Below are 14,522 nucleotides of genomic sequence, written 5' to 3' on the forward strand. Positions count from 1 at the left end.
TTTTTCCATCCAATGTCGTGTACAAAATCTCCATGGGACGGTTCGGGCGTGTGAATTCCCCTATACTAGTATCAAGCTCGGTGGAGGTTTGGGGAGGGAGCTCCTATCTGATGCATTTTGCTTCAAATAGGCTCATGACGTACACAGAGGCCCGACTGGGCCGGCCCATTGGCGTTCATGCCCGTTGGCCTTGTAACACAACAGAAAATTTCAGAAAAAGGAATGCGGTCACCAGAAATCGAACTCCATATCTTTCATTGAGGACGGATTGTCTCTAGCAAGTGCAGTACATGACTATGTGCGACTAACCAGCGACACGGAACTATATGAACTAATTGCAGCGCCAGATCCGAACACCTTTAAAAAAACCTGAACATTTCTTCAAAATTCTAAGGGATTTTTAAAGTGGAAGTAATGTTTGAAAATCGAAATATTTTTCGAACAATGCAAACAAAATTTGAAATTCCAAACAATTTTTACATTTCAAGTATTTTTTGAACAACGCGAGCAAAATTTGACAACCGGCAACTTTTTTTGGAAATTATGAACAAAATTTGGAAAAGGCAAACATTTTTCCAAATTTGTGTTTTTTAAATCACGAACATGTTTTGAATTGATGAACAAAAATTGAAAACAAGAACATTTATAAACTTTTGAAAAGCGGCATTTTTTTCAAAAAACAAATTTTTTTGAAATTGCAATTTGTTTGAAAATATTTTTTTTTGAATTTCTAAAGTATTTATGATAGCTTTTTAAAAAATACAAACATTTTGAAAAGGAAAAATAAAGTTAAAAAGGAAAAAAAGAGGAAAATGAAAAAGAAACATAAAAAAGACCCCTAGAAGGTTCCCGAAACCAGAAAAAACCCCAAAACGGGAACGCTAAAAGGCCGTCCGAGATCATCGCTCAATCGCAAGTCTTGTGCGGAAATACGGCAACTTGACACAGAATGCATCATATAGGATATTCGGTTGGCGAGTCTGGACGTCCACCGGCTCACTTGTCAATTGGACTATATCTTCCCACACCCCATGTATTTTTTTCATCTAGGTCCACATGGCCCATCCTGCTATGCGGATTTGATGCTTATTTGACCTCTATGGTCAGGTGACCGTCTCCCATATCACCGTCCGTGGATACGTCCAAACGTGTCCACACACATTTAATGTGCCGAACTTTCCGTCAATGATGTAGGTAGTTGGAGTTGCCCTAATTTCAATTATGCCTAACAGAATTTTATATTGTTTATTTAAGTCCGCAAACTTTAGTTCCCGTAGACGTCGTGTATATATGTGGCTCAAAAAGAAAAAAAGAACGGTTGTGTGTACGTACGCGTTTCCGTGCGTATATCGTGCCCCGCTTCTGGATTTTTCGGGTTGCACAGTTGGGTACGGAGGAACCCAAAACCTCTTCTTGTCGCCACATGAAGCGCGACTTCCTTTTCAGCTAAAAGAAAAGAAAAGAGAGAAGTGCACACACGACACGATACGCAACACGCGAGAAAGGGGTGAGGAGACCAGCTGGCGCTGGTTGCCGCTTGGCTCAGCGAGCTGAGCTGAGCCAACAAGCCTGGCAGTGCCAGGTAGGTAGGCGCTCTCTCGTACTCCCGCCGTCATCAACCCGTCCCACCCACCTGCACCAGGCGAGCCCTACCAATCTCTTCCTCCCCGCCCCCGCCCCCGCCCCGCCTCCATTCCCACGCGCGCAGACGCAGACGCAGGCAGTTCGCGACGCCACCGCCCGCAGCCCACACCAAAAGCGAAACACAAACACTCCCCACCGCCGTCCCGGTCTCCGCCTCATCGCCCGCCCGCCCGCCCGCCGCGATTTCCGCCCTCCCGCCTCCTCTCCCGCCGCCCCCTCCGCCGTCCGCGCGCCAGGTGACCGTTGCCTCCCTCCTCCCCCTCCCGCGGAGATAGATAGATATGCTGCCGCCGTACTCCTGTTGTCCTTTTCTGTCCTCCCTCCTTTTGCACGTCGTCACGGCTTCGGGGGTTCCGAGGAAGGGACGAGCCGTTGCTGGTCCCAATTCCTTCGTCTTCCCTTCTCGCGCGTCGGTTGATTTGGGGGGAATTCATGCGTGCCATTTGCTCTCTCTCTGCTGGGACTTTTATCGATGGGAACAACCGCGGCCAGATCTGTTCTAGCCAGCCACCGGGAGAATTTCAGGTTTTCGCGGGGGCTAGGATCGAGGAGGGGATTTCCGTTTTTGGAGTGTCTGAGGTTCTCGATTCGGGGTCTTCTGACTTCTGAATTGAGATGGGATGGTATGGGGGGCTCTGAACCCTGTATCCCTGGATAAAAGGCATCGTCCTACTCTATGTTCTCTCTCTTTTTTTTCATTCCTCATGTTCTTTCTTCTCTCTGCCCATGTCCTTTCAATTTGACTAGATAGACTGTCACAGGCTATGCATGCGTCGTATCCGTCCTACATCTTTCTCAGTAAATTTCGTCTTGCCATGCAACAAAAGTTGCTGTCTGTTTCAGTGGGGGGAAAACGGCATGGTTAAATCCAAGGGAGGTACAGCGTGCTCTTCATTAAGCAATTTTGTCCAGACTAGTTGTCTCTCAGTTTATGTACGAGCTGCAAGTTTGAAGTCAACTAGTCTACCCTTGCCCCTGTATTTTGAACTATTTGTCATCTTACTGCCATCCAGTGTTAGCTACTACCTCTGTCCCAAATTTTAAGATGTTTTTGGTAAGCTAAATAGCCTACCAAAAACGTCTTATAATTTGGTACAGAGGAAGTACCATTTAACATCTGACCAAATGCACGATTAATTATGGGAGGTTCTGCTGTTAACGCTCTTCAAATATGTCAAGATTTCATAGTACTTGTGCCTAGAATACCAAAAAATTGAGAGAAAAAGGGACATGTTTGACAGTGGTTGCCTCTTTTTATCCAGAGTTTTGCTTATTTATTCATAAGAGAACAACATGGGTTTATGGTCACGGTTGCTTGTTTGTTAGTTCATCTTGAGTTTAGATTGTGCCTCCATGAGCAATTTGACATGACATACATGGATGATGGTGTCCATTACATTCTCCTGGGGGTTCTTCCCTGTTGCTAGTGGAATGTGTTTAGATTGGATTGTAACTGGTCCTAGCTGACTTTGGTGGATGTACCGTAACATGGTGTGCATGTAATCATGAATCATCATACCTGATAGCGACAGAGGTAGTTAAACTAAAACCACTTATTTCACTCAAGCTAGCAAACTTAGCATCTGCTGGGGTATCAGTCGGTCAAAAGGTTATGTAAAAATGTTAGGACTTAGGGGTATCATTTGCGCATGTTCCTGCTCTTGGTTACTGGAGGCATTTCTGTTATGCCCCTTTGTTGGAAAGATACACAGATTCGTCTTTGTGCATACAACTGGTTAAGTTCATGCCAAACAAACAATTATTATCTGAATTTGAGCTGACATATTGTGTTATTTTTGTAGTTCGAAGATTGGCCAACACAATTCATTTTATCAGTCCGGCCTATGCTTGATGTCAACTGCAAGAGATGTTGTTTAGTGTTGAGGAGGCTGGTTAGCTTTGGATCATAAATTCTCACCAGAAACAACACAGTTATGGACCGTGCAGACACCTCAGGGTTTGTCAGTGGTGGTTGCTTTGGTAATACGCTCCTGCTGATTTTCTTCCATTTTGTCTATTCGACCATCAGTGTCTGAAAGATTATTCAGCCCCTGTTTCTTCAGCTCCCCAGTAATCCTGATATTATTTGCTCTGACCCAGCTGTCATAGTGTTAAGCTGTGATGGATAATAGCTTTGTGGATACCCCAAACCAACCTCTGATGAATGACCCCTTTGTCTTAATGGCACAATCAGCTCCAAGCTACGCCCTGAACAACTTGACCAAAAGCGCAGTTCGCATGGATTGTGTCGGCTCAGCAATGGCTAATTGTGGTCATGGTGATGAAAGTACACAAAGCATGAATAACATCACAAGAGATGATGGTTGCAGGCTTGTTCTTGGGTTGGGTCCAACACCTGATTTTTACTCGACAGATTATCCGCCCACTGGTGTATATAAGTCAAAAGAATCTCAGACTTTGTCTGGCCAAAGTTTCTCTTTCACTGACCCAGGGGTGCTGAGGCTTGGCCTGCAGACAGATGGTGCAGAAACAATTCAGCATCTGCAAACACAAAATGAAACAGTTCATTCTTTTGCTGTTGTTGACGAGGCTTCAACATCTGCTGCTGTAAGGAGCATGGGTGGCTACATGCCATCCCTACTCTTTGCTCCCTGCTCCAATTCTTCTGCTGCCAACGAGACAGAATTACAAAGCAGAGATTCACTAAACTCCACACACTACAACAGCAATAATACTCAGCATATTCAACATCTTCAGCTCAGCCCTGAACCTTCTGCTACGACAGAGACTTCGTTTGGTGTGAGCTCTGATGTGGTCACTGGAGCAACCACATCAGAACAACGGAGTCATCCCCGTCATCCTAAGAAGTGCAGGTTCAAGGGGTGCTCCAAAGGTGGCAGAGGCTCATCAGGGCTGTGTATTGCTCATGGAGGCGGGCAAAGATGCCATAAGCCTGGGTGCCATAAAGGAGCTGAGAGCAGCACTGCGTATTGCAAGGCCCATGGCGGAGGACGGCGGTGTGAGGAGCTTGGTTGCACCAAGAGTGCCGAGGGAAAGACAGATTATTGTATTGCTCATGGTGGAGGCCGCCGTTGTGAATATCCTGATTGTCCTAAAGCTGCACGAGGTAAGTCTGGACGGTGCATAAAGCATGGTGGTGGGAAGAGGTGTGCAATGGAAGGTTGCATTCGGAGTGCTGAGGGAAAGGCTGGACTCTGCATTTCTCATGGTGGTGGACGCCGGTGCCAGTATCCGGACTGTGCCAAAGGGGCTCAGGGCAGCACATTATACTGCAAAGCGCATGGTGGCGGCAAGAGGTGCGTCTTCGATGGGTGCAGCAGAGGTGCAGAGGGGAGCACACCTCTGTGCAAAGCCCATGGTGGTGGGAAGAGATGCATGTTCGAAGGAGGTGGTGTCTGCCCAAAGAGTGTACATGGGGGGACTGAATTCTGTGTGGCACATGGAGGTGGGAAGCGCTGTGCAGCGCCTGGCTGCACCAAGAGCGCCCGTGGCCGCACTGACTGTTGTGTGAAGCATGGTGGTGGTAAGCGTTGCAGGATTGACAATTGTGGTAAGAGTGCTCAAGGTAGTACGGACTTCTGCAAAGCCCATGGTGGAGGCAAACGTTGCACATGGGGATCCGGTTGTGAGAAGTTCGCCCGTGGCAAGAGCGGCCTGTGTGCCGCACATGGAACCTTGGTTGCCAGGCAGCAAGAGCATGGAATGGTGAAGAGTGGAGGGAGCATGATCGGACCAGGCCTCTTCAGTGGCATTGTGGCATCATCAACCACCGCTGCAAGTAGCATGACAAATGAGCACTCCTCATCGGGCATCAGCACTGCATCAGATAGTGACGGCACAGTGAGGAGCCAAGCGATGATACCTCCACAGCTGCTTGTGCCTCGCTCCATGATGCCCTCGTCGTCGTCGGAGCCTACTGTGCGTGGGGGCAGAGAAGCAGGCTGTGCTGTTCCTGAGGGAAGGGTGCACGGTGGCGGCCTGCTGTCACTCCTCGGTGGCAGCTTCAGGAACGCCAATATAGATAAGCTCTGAAGTGTTTTCTCCGCCTGCAAATTGTGTCAGTTTGGTTGTACATAAAAGGCACCGTGTTGCCTATTGAATTTTATGCTTCTTCTCTTTGCTTGATAAACATTTCATGGATGTTTAGTCAGTCCATTGTACATGTTGTCCGGCAATTCTTCTGATCTGCATTCGACATGCCGGTCCAGTCAGTCATAGTTATTGCCAATAAGCCGTGTGTATTTGATATACTGTTTCTTATTTGCTTGTGGATTATTACTCCTAAGAAATTCGGTGCGCCGTTGCTAGGCAGGTTTTGTAAAATTGAATTTTGGCTTAGAATGTCTGATTATTATTTTTTGAAATGCTGGGACGTCCAGGTACTAGTCCTTTGCAGTTCTGTAACGATGAAAATGTTATCTCGCTTCTTACTTTCTTATTAGTCATGTATCTTGGGGTGTCGAAATCGACATGTTATATTACTCTTGATCCCAACATCGACTTTTTCTTTTTGTGGTACTTTTTAGTCCCATGCAGATGTTTCGTTTTGTTTGGAAGCAGAAACCACTTCAGTCTGATTGAACTTGATACCTGCTGCTGCTAATCTTTTTTGGGTTGATATATTTTGCCTGAAGGAAATACTTGCATCTCAGAAAAGATGTGTACTCCCTCCGTAAAGAAATATAAGAGCGTATAGATTACTAAAGTAGTGATCTAAACGCACTTACATTTGTTTACAGAGGGAGTACTAAAGACTGGACGAACGGGCATACAAGGAGAAAACTAGATGGGTTTGAGACTAGCCGCCCTAACCTAATGGGAGAATGGGCATACAAGGAGAAAACTAGATGAGTTTGAGACTAGCCGCCCTAAACTAATGGGAGATGAAGCGAGCAATTTGGGACTAGCCGCCATAAACTATTGGCAGATCTCAGATCTCCATGATTTTTACTTTAAAAGATCTCAGATCTCCACACAGAATGAACGTGGATCAGAGGAACTTGATCAAGAGTTTTGACTTCCTCAAGTAGGAGCTGGCAGAGTGGAGCTCAGCACAACATCTCCTTACTATACATAGGCGACTACATGCGCAATCAACAGTAGCCATACCTCCTCTGCTCTTTGAAGCGCGCAAACCAGCAGGCTCATCTCATCTCATCTGCTGGTGGTAGTGCTGCCCCACAATGGCTAGAGCTGCACTGCTTCCTGTCGCGCTGCTGCTGTGCCTTGCGCTGGCCGGCAGCGCCGATGCTGAGCGGAAGCCGGTCGGTTTCTACGGGCTCAAGAACAAGAAGGGGGATTTCTCCATCAAGGTCACCAACTGGGGAGCCACCCTCGTCTCTGTCCTCGTCCCTGACTGCCAAGGTATGGTCATGGCTGGGTTTTTCTTGCTTCCAAGTACCCATATGCATGTTTGCAATTTTTGTTGTTGTTGTTGCTGCTGCTGCTTAGGAGGTCATACTTTTTTTTTGTAGGAAACTTGGCTGATGTTATCCTCGGGTACGACACCCTTGGTGGATATGTTGTAAGATCACGAATTCATCTGTTTTTAAGTTTTCGCCGTTTCAGAGCGGCGCGGCAGATGTACCTACACATTGTTGCAGTGTTTTTTTAGTTGTTGTTGCACTGTTGACCATGTGTTATTACCGCCGAAACATCGCGCTTATGTTTATTGCTTGACATATAAACACGCACAGCTAACAGGACAAAACAATGCAGAGGTAGAAACTGTAATAACGAGAGAAACTGTAATATGCGGTACAGAACTCTGCTACCAAATGCAAGGGTTCTTTAATTATGTTTCATGATGAACCCATATAGACAAGCCTCTGTTCATTATCGTTTTGTGCAATGTTTCCAATCAGAATGGCACCGGCTCATTCGGGGCCACGGTCGGGCGCGTGGTGAACAGAATCGCCAAATCCCGCTTCGTGCTCGACGGGAAAGCCTATCGCCTTTTCCGTAACGACGGCAATAACTCGATTCACGGTATGCTTCAGACTTCATTCTAGCTCCTTTATTATAGTGGGAGTGACCATGCATGCGCTAATCATCTTGTCAATCTGTGTGTGTTAGGCGGGCACAGGGGGTTCGACAAGGTCATATGGACCGTCAAGGAGTACGTGCGCGACGGCGACACCCCGTATAGCAGTTGCGAGTCGAGGGTAGGCTTGCAACTGGGACAAAAACAACTACGGGGACCCGTTGTGAGTCAATGATAATTTGGATCTATTGAGGGTGGGCTTGAAATTGGGAAGAAAACAACCACAGAGGCCCAATTGCGATAGACTAGCATGGGCTTTCAACTCGCACAAGAAAATACAGCAAACAACTATGTGCTCAGTTGCGTGTCGAGTGTGGACTTGCAACTGGGACGTAAACAACTATGAGCCCAGTTGCGACTCGAGGGTGAGATTGCAACTAATGAAACACAACTACATGCCCACTTGCGAGTCGACGGTGGACTTGCAACTGAGACAAAAACAACTACGTGGTCGGGTTACGGGTCGAGGCTAGTCTTGCAACTAGGATGAAAATAACTATGGGGCCGGGTTTTGGTCGATGATGGGCTTGCAGGTGGGAGACAACACCAATAGGGCAGGTTGCAAAGTTGGGGTGTGCACTTGCAACTGGGACAAAAAACACAACTACATGGGCAGTAGTATGACTATGATGGGCTTGTAGTTGACACAAAACAAAGAAAAAACTATGGGCCTTGTTGTGAGTCGAGCGTGGACTTACAACTAGGGAAAAACAACAACAAACCTAGGTGCGAGTTGAGGGTGGACTTGTAACTGGGACAACATAAAAACTACGGGCGCAGTTCCGAGTTGAGTGTGGAATTGCAACTGAGATGAAAAACATACTACCGGCCCAGTTGTGAGTCAAGGGTGAGCTTGCAACTAGGACAAAACACAGGCTCCAGTTGCGAGTCGATGGGTGGCTTGCAACTCAGACAACTATGAGTTCAGTTTCATGTCAAGTGTGCACTTGCAACTGGGACAACTACGAAACTATGAGCCTAGTTGCGACTCAAGGGTCAACTGGCAACTGGGAAGAAACAAATTATATGGGCCTAGTTGCAAGTCAAGGGTGGACTTGCAAGTGGGATAAAAAGAAGCACTAGTTGCGAGTCGAGGGTGGGCATGCAACTCGGACAACTATGAGCCGGTCGCTAGTCGATGATGGACTTGCAACTGGGACAACTATGAAACTACAAGCCCAGTTGTGAGTCAAGGGCGGACTTGCAACTAGGACAATATAAAAACTATGGGCATAATTGTGAGTTGAGTGTGGACTTGCAACTGTGATAAGAAACATACTACCGACCTAGTTGTGAGTCAAGGGTGAGCTTGCAACTGGGACAAAAATACAGGCTACAGTTGCGAGTCGAGGGGTGGCTTGCAACTCAGACAACTATAAGTTTAGTTGTGAGTCAAATGTGCACTTTTAACTAGGACAACTAAGAAACTACGAACCCGGTTGCAACTCAATGGTCGACTTGCAACTAGGATGAAACAAGTTATGGGTCCAGTTGTGTGTCAAAGATGGACTTGCATCTGGGATGAAAAACAAAACACATAAACTAGTTGCGAGTCGAGGGTGGAAAACTACGAGCCTAGTTGCGCGTCGAGGATGGACTTGCAAGTGGAACAACTACAAAATTACGAGCCTAGCTGATAGTCAAGGGTCGACTTGCAACGAGGATAAAACAAACTACGAGATGAGTTACGAACCAATGGTGGACATGCAACCGGGGCAAAAAAGTCAACCCTTAGTTGTGAGACATGGTGGACTTACATTTGACACGGAAAAAGTAAGACTCGGTAGCTAGTTGAGGATGAACTTGCAACTAATGCAAAAAAAGTAAGGCCCAGTTATGATTCAAAAGAAACATCGAGGCCAGTGGCAAATCGAGGGTGGACTTACAACTGGAGACAAAAAATGCCAGTTGTGAGTTGACGATGGACTTACAACTGGGACAACTACAAACTATGAGACTAGTTGCGAGTCAAGGGTCGACCTGCAACTGGGATAAAACACTTTCATTTTGTATGACAAAGTTATAGTCGTGTTAAAGACATTAGTTGCAGTTACGGATGATACTTGCAACTGTGTGTATAGTAGAATACATTCAGCTACCCTCCCAACAAACATTTTTGCCTCGAATTGCAGTTGTATTGGAGGTATGCAGTTGCGGAATGAAGACGACACTGTAATTACATGTTTGATGATGGACATGCATCTGACACGAACAAAAATCATGAAAATTTTAAAGACAAATAGAACAAAAAATAAAAAGAGAAAAACCGAACAAAAAAAAAACAACCGAAAAAATGATTGGAAGCTTCTCTCAAAACCGGTAGACAGAGTCCTTCATGGATCAAGCTCATTCACACACATACGCTCCGGGGAGAGAAAAAACCAAACAACTGGTAGAAAGCAAAAAAATCTCACAAGGACACACTCACATACAACGACTAGACACATTTTCCTTCAACAATTCGCGTTTTCCTGGCTGAAAGCCCACAAAGCACAAAAACGAGGGACCCACAAAAAACAAAAAAGCCCACAACGGGCAGGCTGGTGTGTGCACGTACTTTTTTTTGACGGAAAACGTAACCAACCTAGCGACAAGAGGCCACAAAGCGACACGGGACATCAGCTGAAAAAAAAAAACAAGCGACACAAGACACGGGCTGGACACGAGCTGCCCGCCTCGCATGGACCTGGACACAGGCTGCCACGCGCGACAAACACGATGCCAGCGAGCGCACGAGCGAGACGAACAGTCTGCACGAATCTTAAAAACAAACAAGATCTAAGGATTCTAGATTTAGATGTGAGATACTATTTCACATCTAGATGTGAAATAGCAAACCTATTTTCTTGCACGTCAGTTGATCTATCTTCATGACACCTCGGTATAAAATACTACGGCTTATCCAAGAAGTCAAATTTGCAAATTGCAATACAGTAGCATGTTCTCTGTTTAGAAAATCAGTGATGTACGTACTGTAGAGCTGACTTGCACTTGTTTCCGCGGACCACGTTTGGGGCACGCACGCACGCAGGATTCCCGGGCGACCTGGACGTGTACGTGACGTACCAGCTCTCCGGCCCGTACGACCTCAGCATCCGCATGAACGCCACGGCGACGACCAAGGCGACGCCGGTGAACCTCGCCAACCACGCGTACTGGAACCTCGCCGGCCACGGCAGCGGCGACGTCCTCGAGCACGAGCTTCAGCTGCTCGCGTCGCGCTACACGCCGCTCGACGACACCAAGATCCCGACGGGCCAGGTGGTGCCCGTGGCCGGCACCATGTACGACTTCCGCACGGCGACGCCCGTGGGCGCGCACATGGAGGTCGTCCCCGGCGGAGGCGGCGGCTACGACATCAACTTCGTCGTGGACGGGCAGCAGGACGCGATGCGGAAGGTCGCGTTCGTCCGGGATCCGGAGTCGGGGCGGGCGTTGGAGCTGTGGGCGAACCAGCCCGGCGTGCAGCTCTACACCTCCAACTGGGTCAGCAACGAGAAGGGCAAAGCCGGGAAGGTGTACGGGCAGTACGGCGCGCTGTGCCTGGAGACGCAGGCGTACCCCGACGCCGTCAACCACCCCAACTTCCCGTCGTCCATCGTGAGGCCCGGCCAGGTGTACAAGCACGACATGCTCTTCAAGTTCTCCAATTAGGTTATGTGCATGTATGCCTGATTGGCGCTGTATGGATCGTAATGCTCTCTTGAGTATCCTCATTGCAATGAACCCGGTCTTTATCTTTTTCTATACGGAAATGCTATATGATGACCAATATCCCTGAGGCCAACCCGAGAGAACACGCTCTCTCCCGTCGGATTCGTTTACACGAATCTTGGCCCAGGATCCGGCCACGTCGGGTTTTCAAATGGGTTCGCTATATAACACACCAAAGCCAGCTAACTATTTTCAAAATAATAGAGTGACCACACCAGAATGCTACATCGACCGGCATATTACAGGCCATCAAAGGACCCTTCCAAACAATTAAACAGCCCCCCTCCTTGATTTTTCAGGAGGGTGGGGCCTTCCCTTCCCCTTGATCCAATCAAGGATTGACAACTCAAAACTAACCCCGTAAAAGCGTGTAAGAGGGACGAGACTTGCCTGTTCCCTCCGCCTGCGTTCATCTGTGCTCCCGCATACGTGACATGATTTGATTGAAATAAAATAAGGCCTGGCCTCACCCCCTTAAAATCAGGGGTAGATGATTAGATTAGAAAGAAAAAAGGAAAAAAGATAGTCGTAGGATGAAGTGGAAACACGGATGGGAGCACGGGAAGGGAGCAGGCAAGCCGGATCCGTGTAAGAGTACGTCGATGTAGCATTGCTGGCCACCACACTCAGCGTGACCCTCCACCTAGAACATCGGGCATTGAATCCCAGTCCAGCCTTTTTTCTCTCTTTTCACCACACGACAATTTTTCTAGAAAAAATTAACATGGTTGTTTATAAATTTTCAAACTATGTCACATGGCAATTTTATATTTTTCCCTTTTTTGTTTTTTTTTCACAAGTCAAGTTTGTTTTTGAGCATGACATTTTATTATTAATGGATGGCATTTTTTATTATTAAGAGATGTCATTTTATTAGTAAGAGATGACCCTTCTTATTAAGAGATGACATTTTTATTATTAAGAGATGTCATTTTTTATTATTTAAGAGATGGCATTCATTATCATGGAATTTTTTCCTCTTTGTTGACATGGCAATTCAAATTATAGAACCACATCGAGCTTTTTTAAAAAGAAGAACTGCCATGCATGATTTGAGAGCCACTAGTTAACGAGCGCTCCTTCAGGAGCCTCGGAACGATCAACGCCACTTGGCACGCTCTCAGCCATTTTCCATGTGTCGCGCTCTGGGCGCTCCCTCCGGATTTTATTTTATTTTTATTTTTCCGCACGCGTTTTCAGCTTTTTGAACGTTTTTTTTGTTTTTTTTTGACTTTCTGTTTTCCACCGGTCTTCCTTAGCTTTTCAATAAAAAAAGTTTTTGAAATTATTTTTTGCGTAAAAACGCGTTTTTTTTTGCGCGAGTCAATGTTTTGATTCCGCGGGAGACACGGTTTTGCTTTCGCGAGAGTCACGGCTGTGCCTCTCGGAAACGAAAAAAAATGCGTTTTTTTCCTTTCGCGAGAGTCACGATTTTGCTTCCACGAGAGGCACGGTTGTGCTTTCGCGAGAGTCAAGGCCATGCCTCTCGGAAACGAAAAAAAAACATGTTTTCTGTTTTTTTTCCTTTCGCGAGTCGCGGTTTTGCTTCCGCGAGAGGCACGATTGTGCTTTCGCGAGAGTCACGGTCGTGTCTCCTCAGAAACGAAAAAAACCCGCATTTTCTTTTTTTTATTCTGCGAGAGTCACGGTTTTGCTTCCGCGAGAGGCACAGTTGTGATTTTGTGGGAGGCACGGGCGTGCCTCTTTCGGAAAGGAAAAAACTTGTGCTCTTGGTTCGGTTTTTTCGTCCGTTTTTTTGTGAAAAACAAGTTCGCCAAAACCTATCAACACGAGATCTAGTTTTGAAGATCTCGACGCGAGGAATCCAACGGTGAAAGCGGTTCGAGATTTGAACGCATGGTTTAAGAGATAAAACATTTTGAATAAACGGATCTACGAAAAAAGGGAAAACTCTCAAGTTGCGAGAAGTGACGCACGTGCAGTGCACCACTTGTCGCAACCTAGGGAGGTTGGAGTAATCTTTGCAACGAGTACTCCTCAACTAGTGATTTCAGCATGATTCACATATGATGGCATTTATCATTTTTTTACAGATGATGGCCCAGTAAGAGACCCGCGAGTTGTGGGGTTCGCTATGAGGGTTTTATCCTAGCGGACGAAATCGTTCGCTTGTTGTTCGAGTGTCCTTGAGAACGAATTGACAGCTGGGAGCTCCCCCGGCAACCATTCCCCAACTATTGGGGTCCTTTCTATAAGGAAAATGCTACTAACGACTTCTAAAATGCAAGGTGCTTAGAGAGATAACGGTTTCGCTAAATCCGAGTTGACTGACGTTTAGCAATATCTCAGTTAGGTCCATGATAGTTAGATTTAGGCACATCAAGATTCGTGCACGTGGGCGGATTGGTGTGCTCTTTGCCATAGAGCCGCCCACCTTGGGTGGGTGTGACGGGATGCTGCGTGAGCTATATCTCGCTTACAGTGAGAAGGAAGGAGCTCTTGCCTTAAGCATCCACACTAATAGTGTGACGCCCCCGATTCGACCGTACACTAATCATAAACGCAAATGTGTACGTCAAGATCAGGGACTCACGGGAAGATATCACAACACAACTTTAGACACAAATTAAACTAATACAAACTTTATATTACAAGCCAGGGGCCTCGAGGGCTCGAATACAAAAGCTCGATACACAAGAGTCAACGAAAGCAACAATATCTGAGTATAAACATAAGTTAAACAAGGATGCCTTAAGAAGGCTAGCACAAAAGCAACACGATCGAAGAGGCAAGGCCTCCTACCTGAGACCTCCTAACTACTCCTGGTCTTCGGCGGCCTCGATGTAGTAGCATCCGCCGGCGGTGGCATATGGCTCCAGGGATCCACCAACCGAAAAGAAGAAAGAAGGGGGAAAAGGGGTAGCAAAGCAACCGTGAGTACTCATCCAAAGTACTCGCAAGCATCAGATCTATACTAAGTATGCATTGGTATCAAATGGAAGAGTTGTATCTGTGGACTGAACTGTAGAATGCCAGAAGAGGGGGGGGGGGCTAGCCTATCAAAGACTAGCATCTTCAAGCAGCTCCAAGCATCTTGCAGCATGTAGAAGAGTAAAGAATAGCAGTTTATAACTAACAAGCATGTAGTAACATTAACGCCCAGAGATTCTTCCTCGAC

At 46.7% G+C, this 14,522-nt stretch overlaps 2 protein-coding genes across 2 annotated transcripts; both read left to right on the top strand.

The window, feature by feature from the left end:
- The first annotated feature begins 1,691 nt into the window (after positions 1-1,691).
- LOC123045647 (uncharacterized) lies at positions 1,692-6,004 on the top strand. Its single transcript, XM_044468788.1, has 2 exons — positions 1,692-1,880; positions 3,447-6,004. Exon 2 carries the CDS (start codon positions 3,766-3,768, stop codon positions 5,656-5,658), a length of 1,893 nt encoding a protein of 630 aa, XP_044324723.1. The 5' UTR covers positions 1,692-1,880; positions 3,447-3,765; the 3' UTR covers positions 5,659-6,004.
- Positions 6,005-6,744: 740 nt separating this feature from the next.
- Positions 6,745-11,323, top strand: LOC123045648 (galactose mutarotase-like). The gene is made up of 5 exons (XM_044468789.1): positions 6,745-6,990; positions 7,101-7,150; positions 7,491-7,614; positions 7,702-7,794; positions 10,701-11,323. The coding sequence occupies exons 1-5, from the start codon at positions 6,810-6,812 to the stop codon at positions 11,321-11,323; spliced, it is 1,071 nt and encodes a 356-aa protein (XP_044324724.1). The 5' UTR covers positions 6,745-6,809.
- Positions 11,324-14,522: the final 3,199 nt, after the last annotated feature.

This window comes from Triticum aestivum, chromosome 2B (assembly GCF_018294505.1).
Source record: "Triticum aestivum cultivar Chinese Spring chromosome 2B, IWGSC CS RefSeq v2.1, whole genome shotgun sequence".
NCBI lineage: Eukaryota > Viridiplantae > Streptophyta > Magnoliopsida > Poales > Poaceae > Triticum > Triticum aestivum.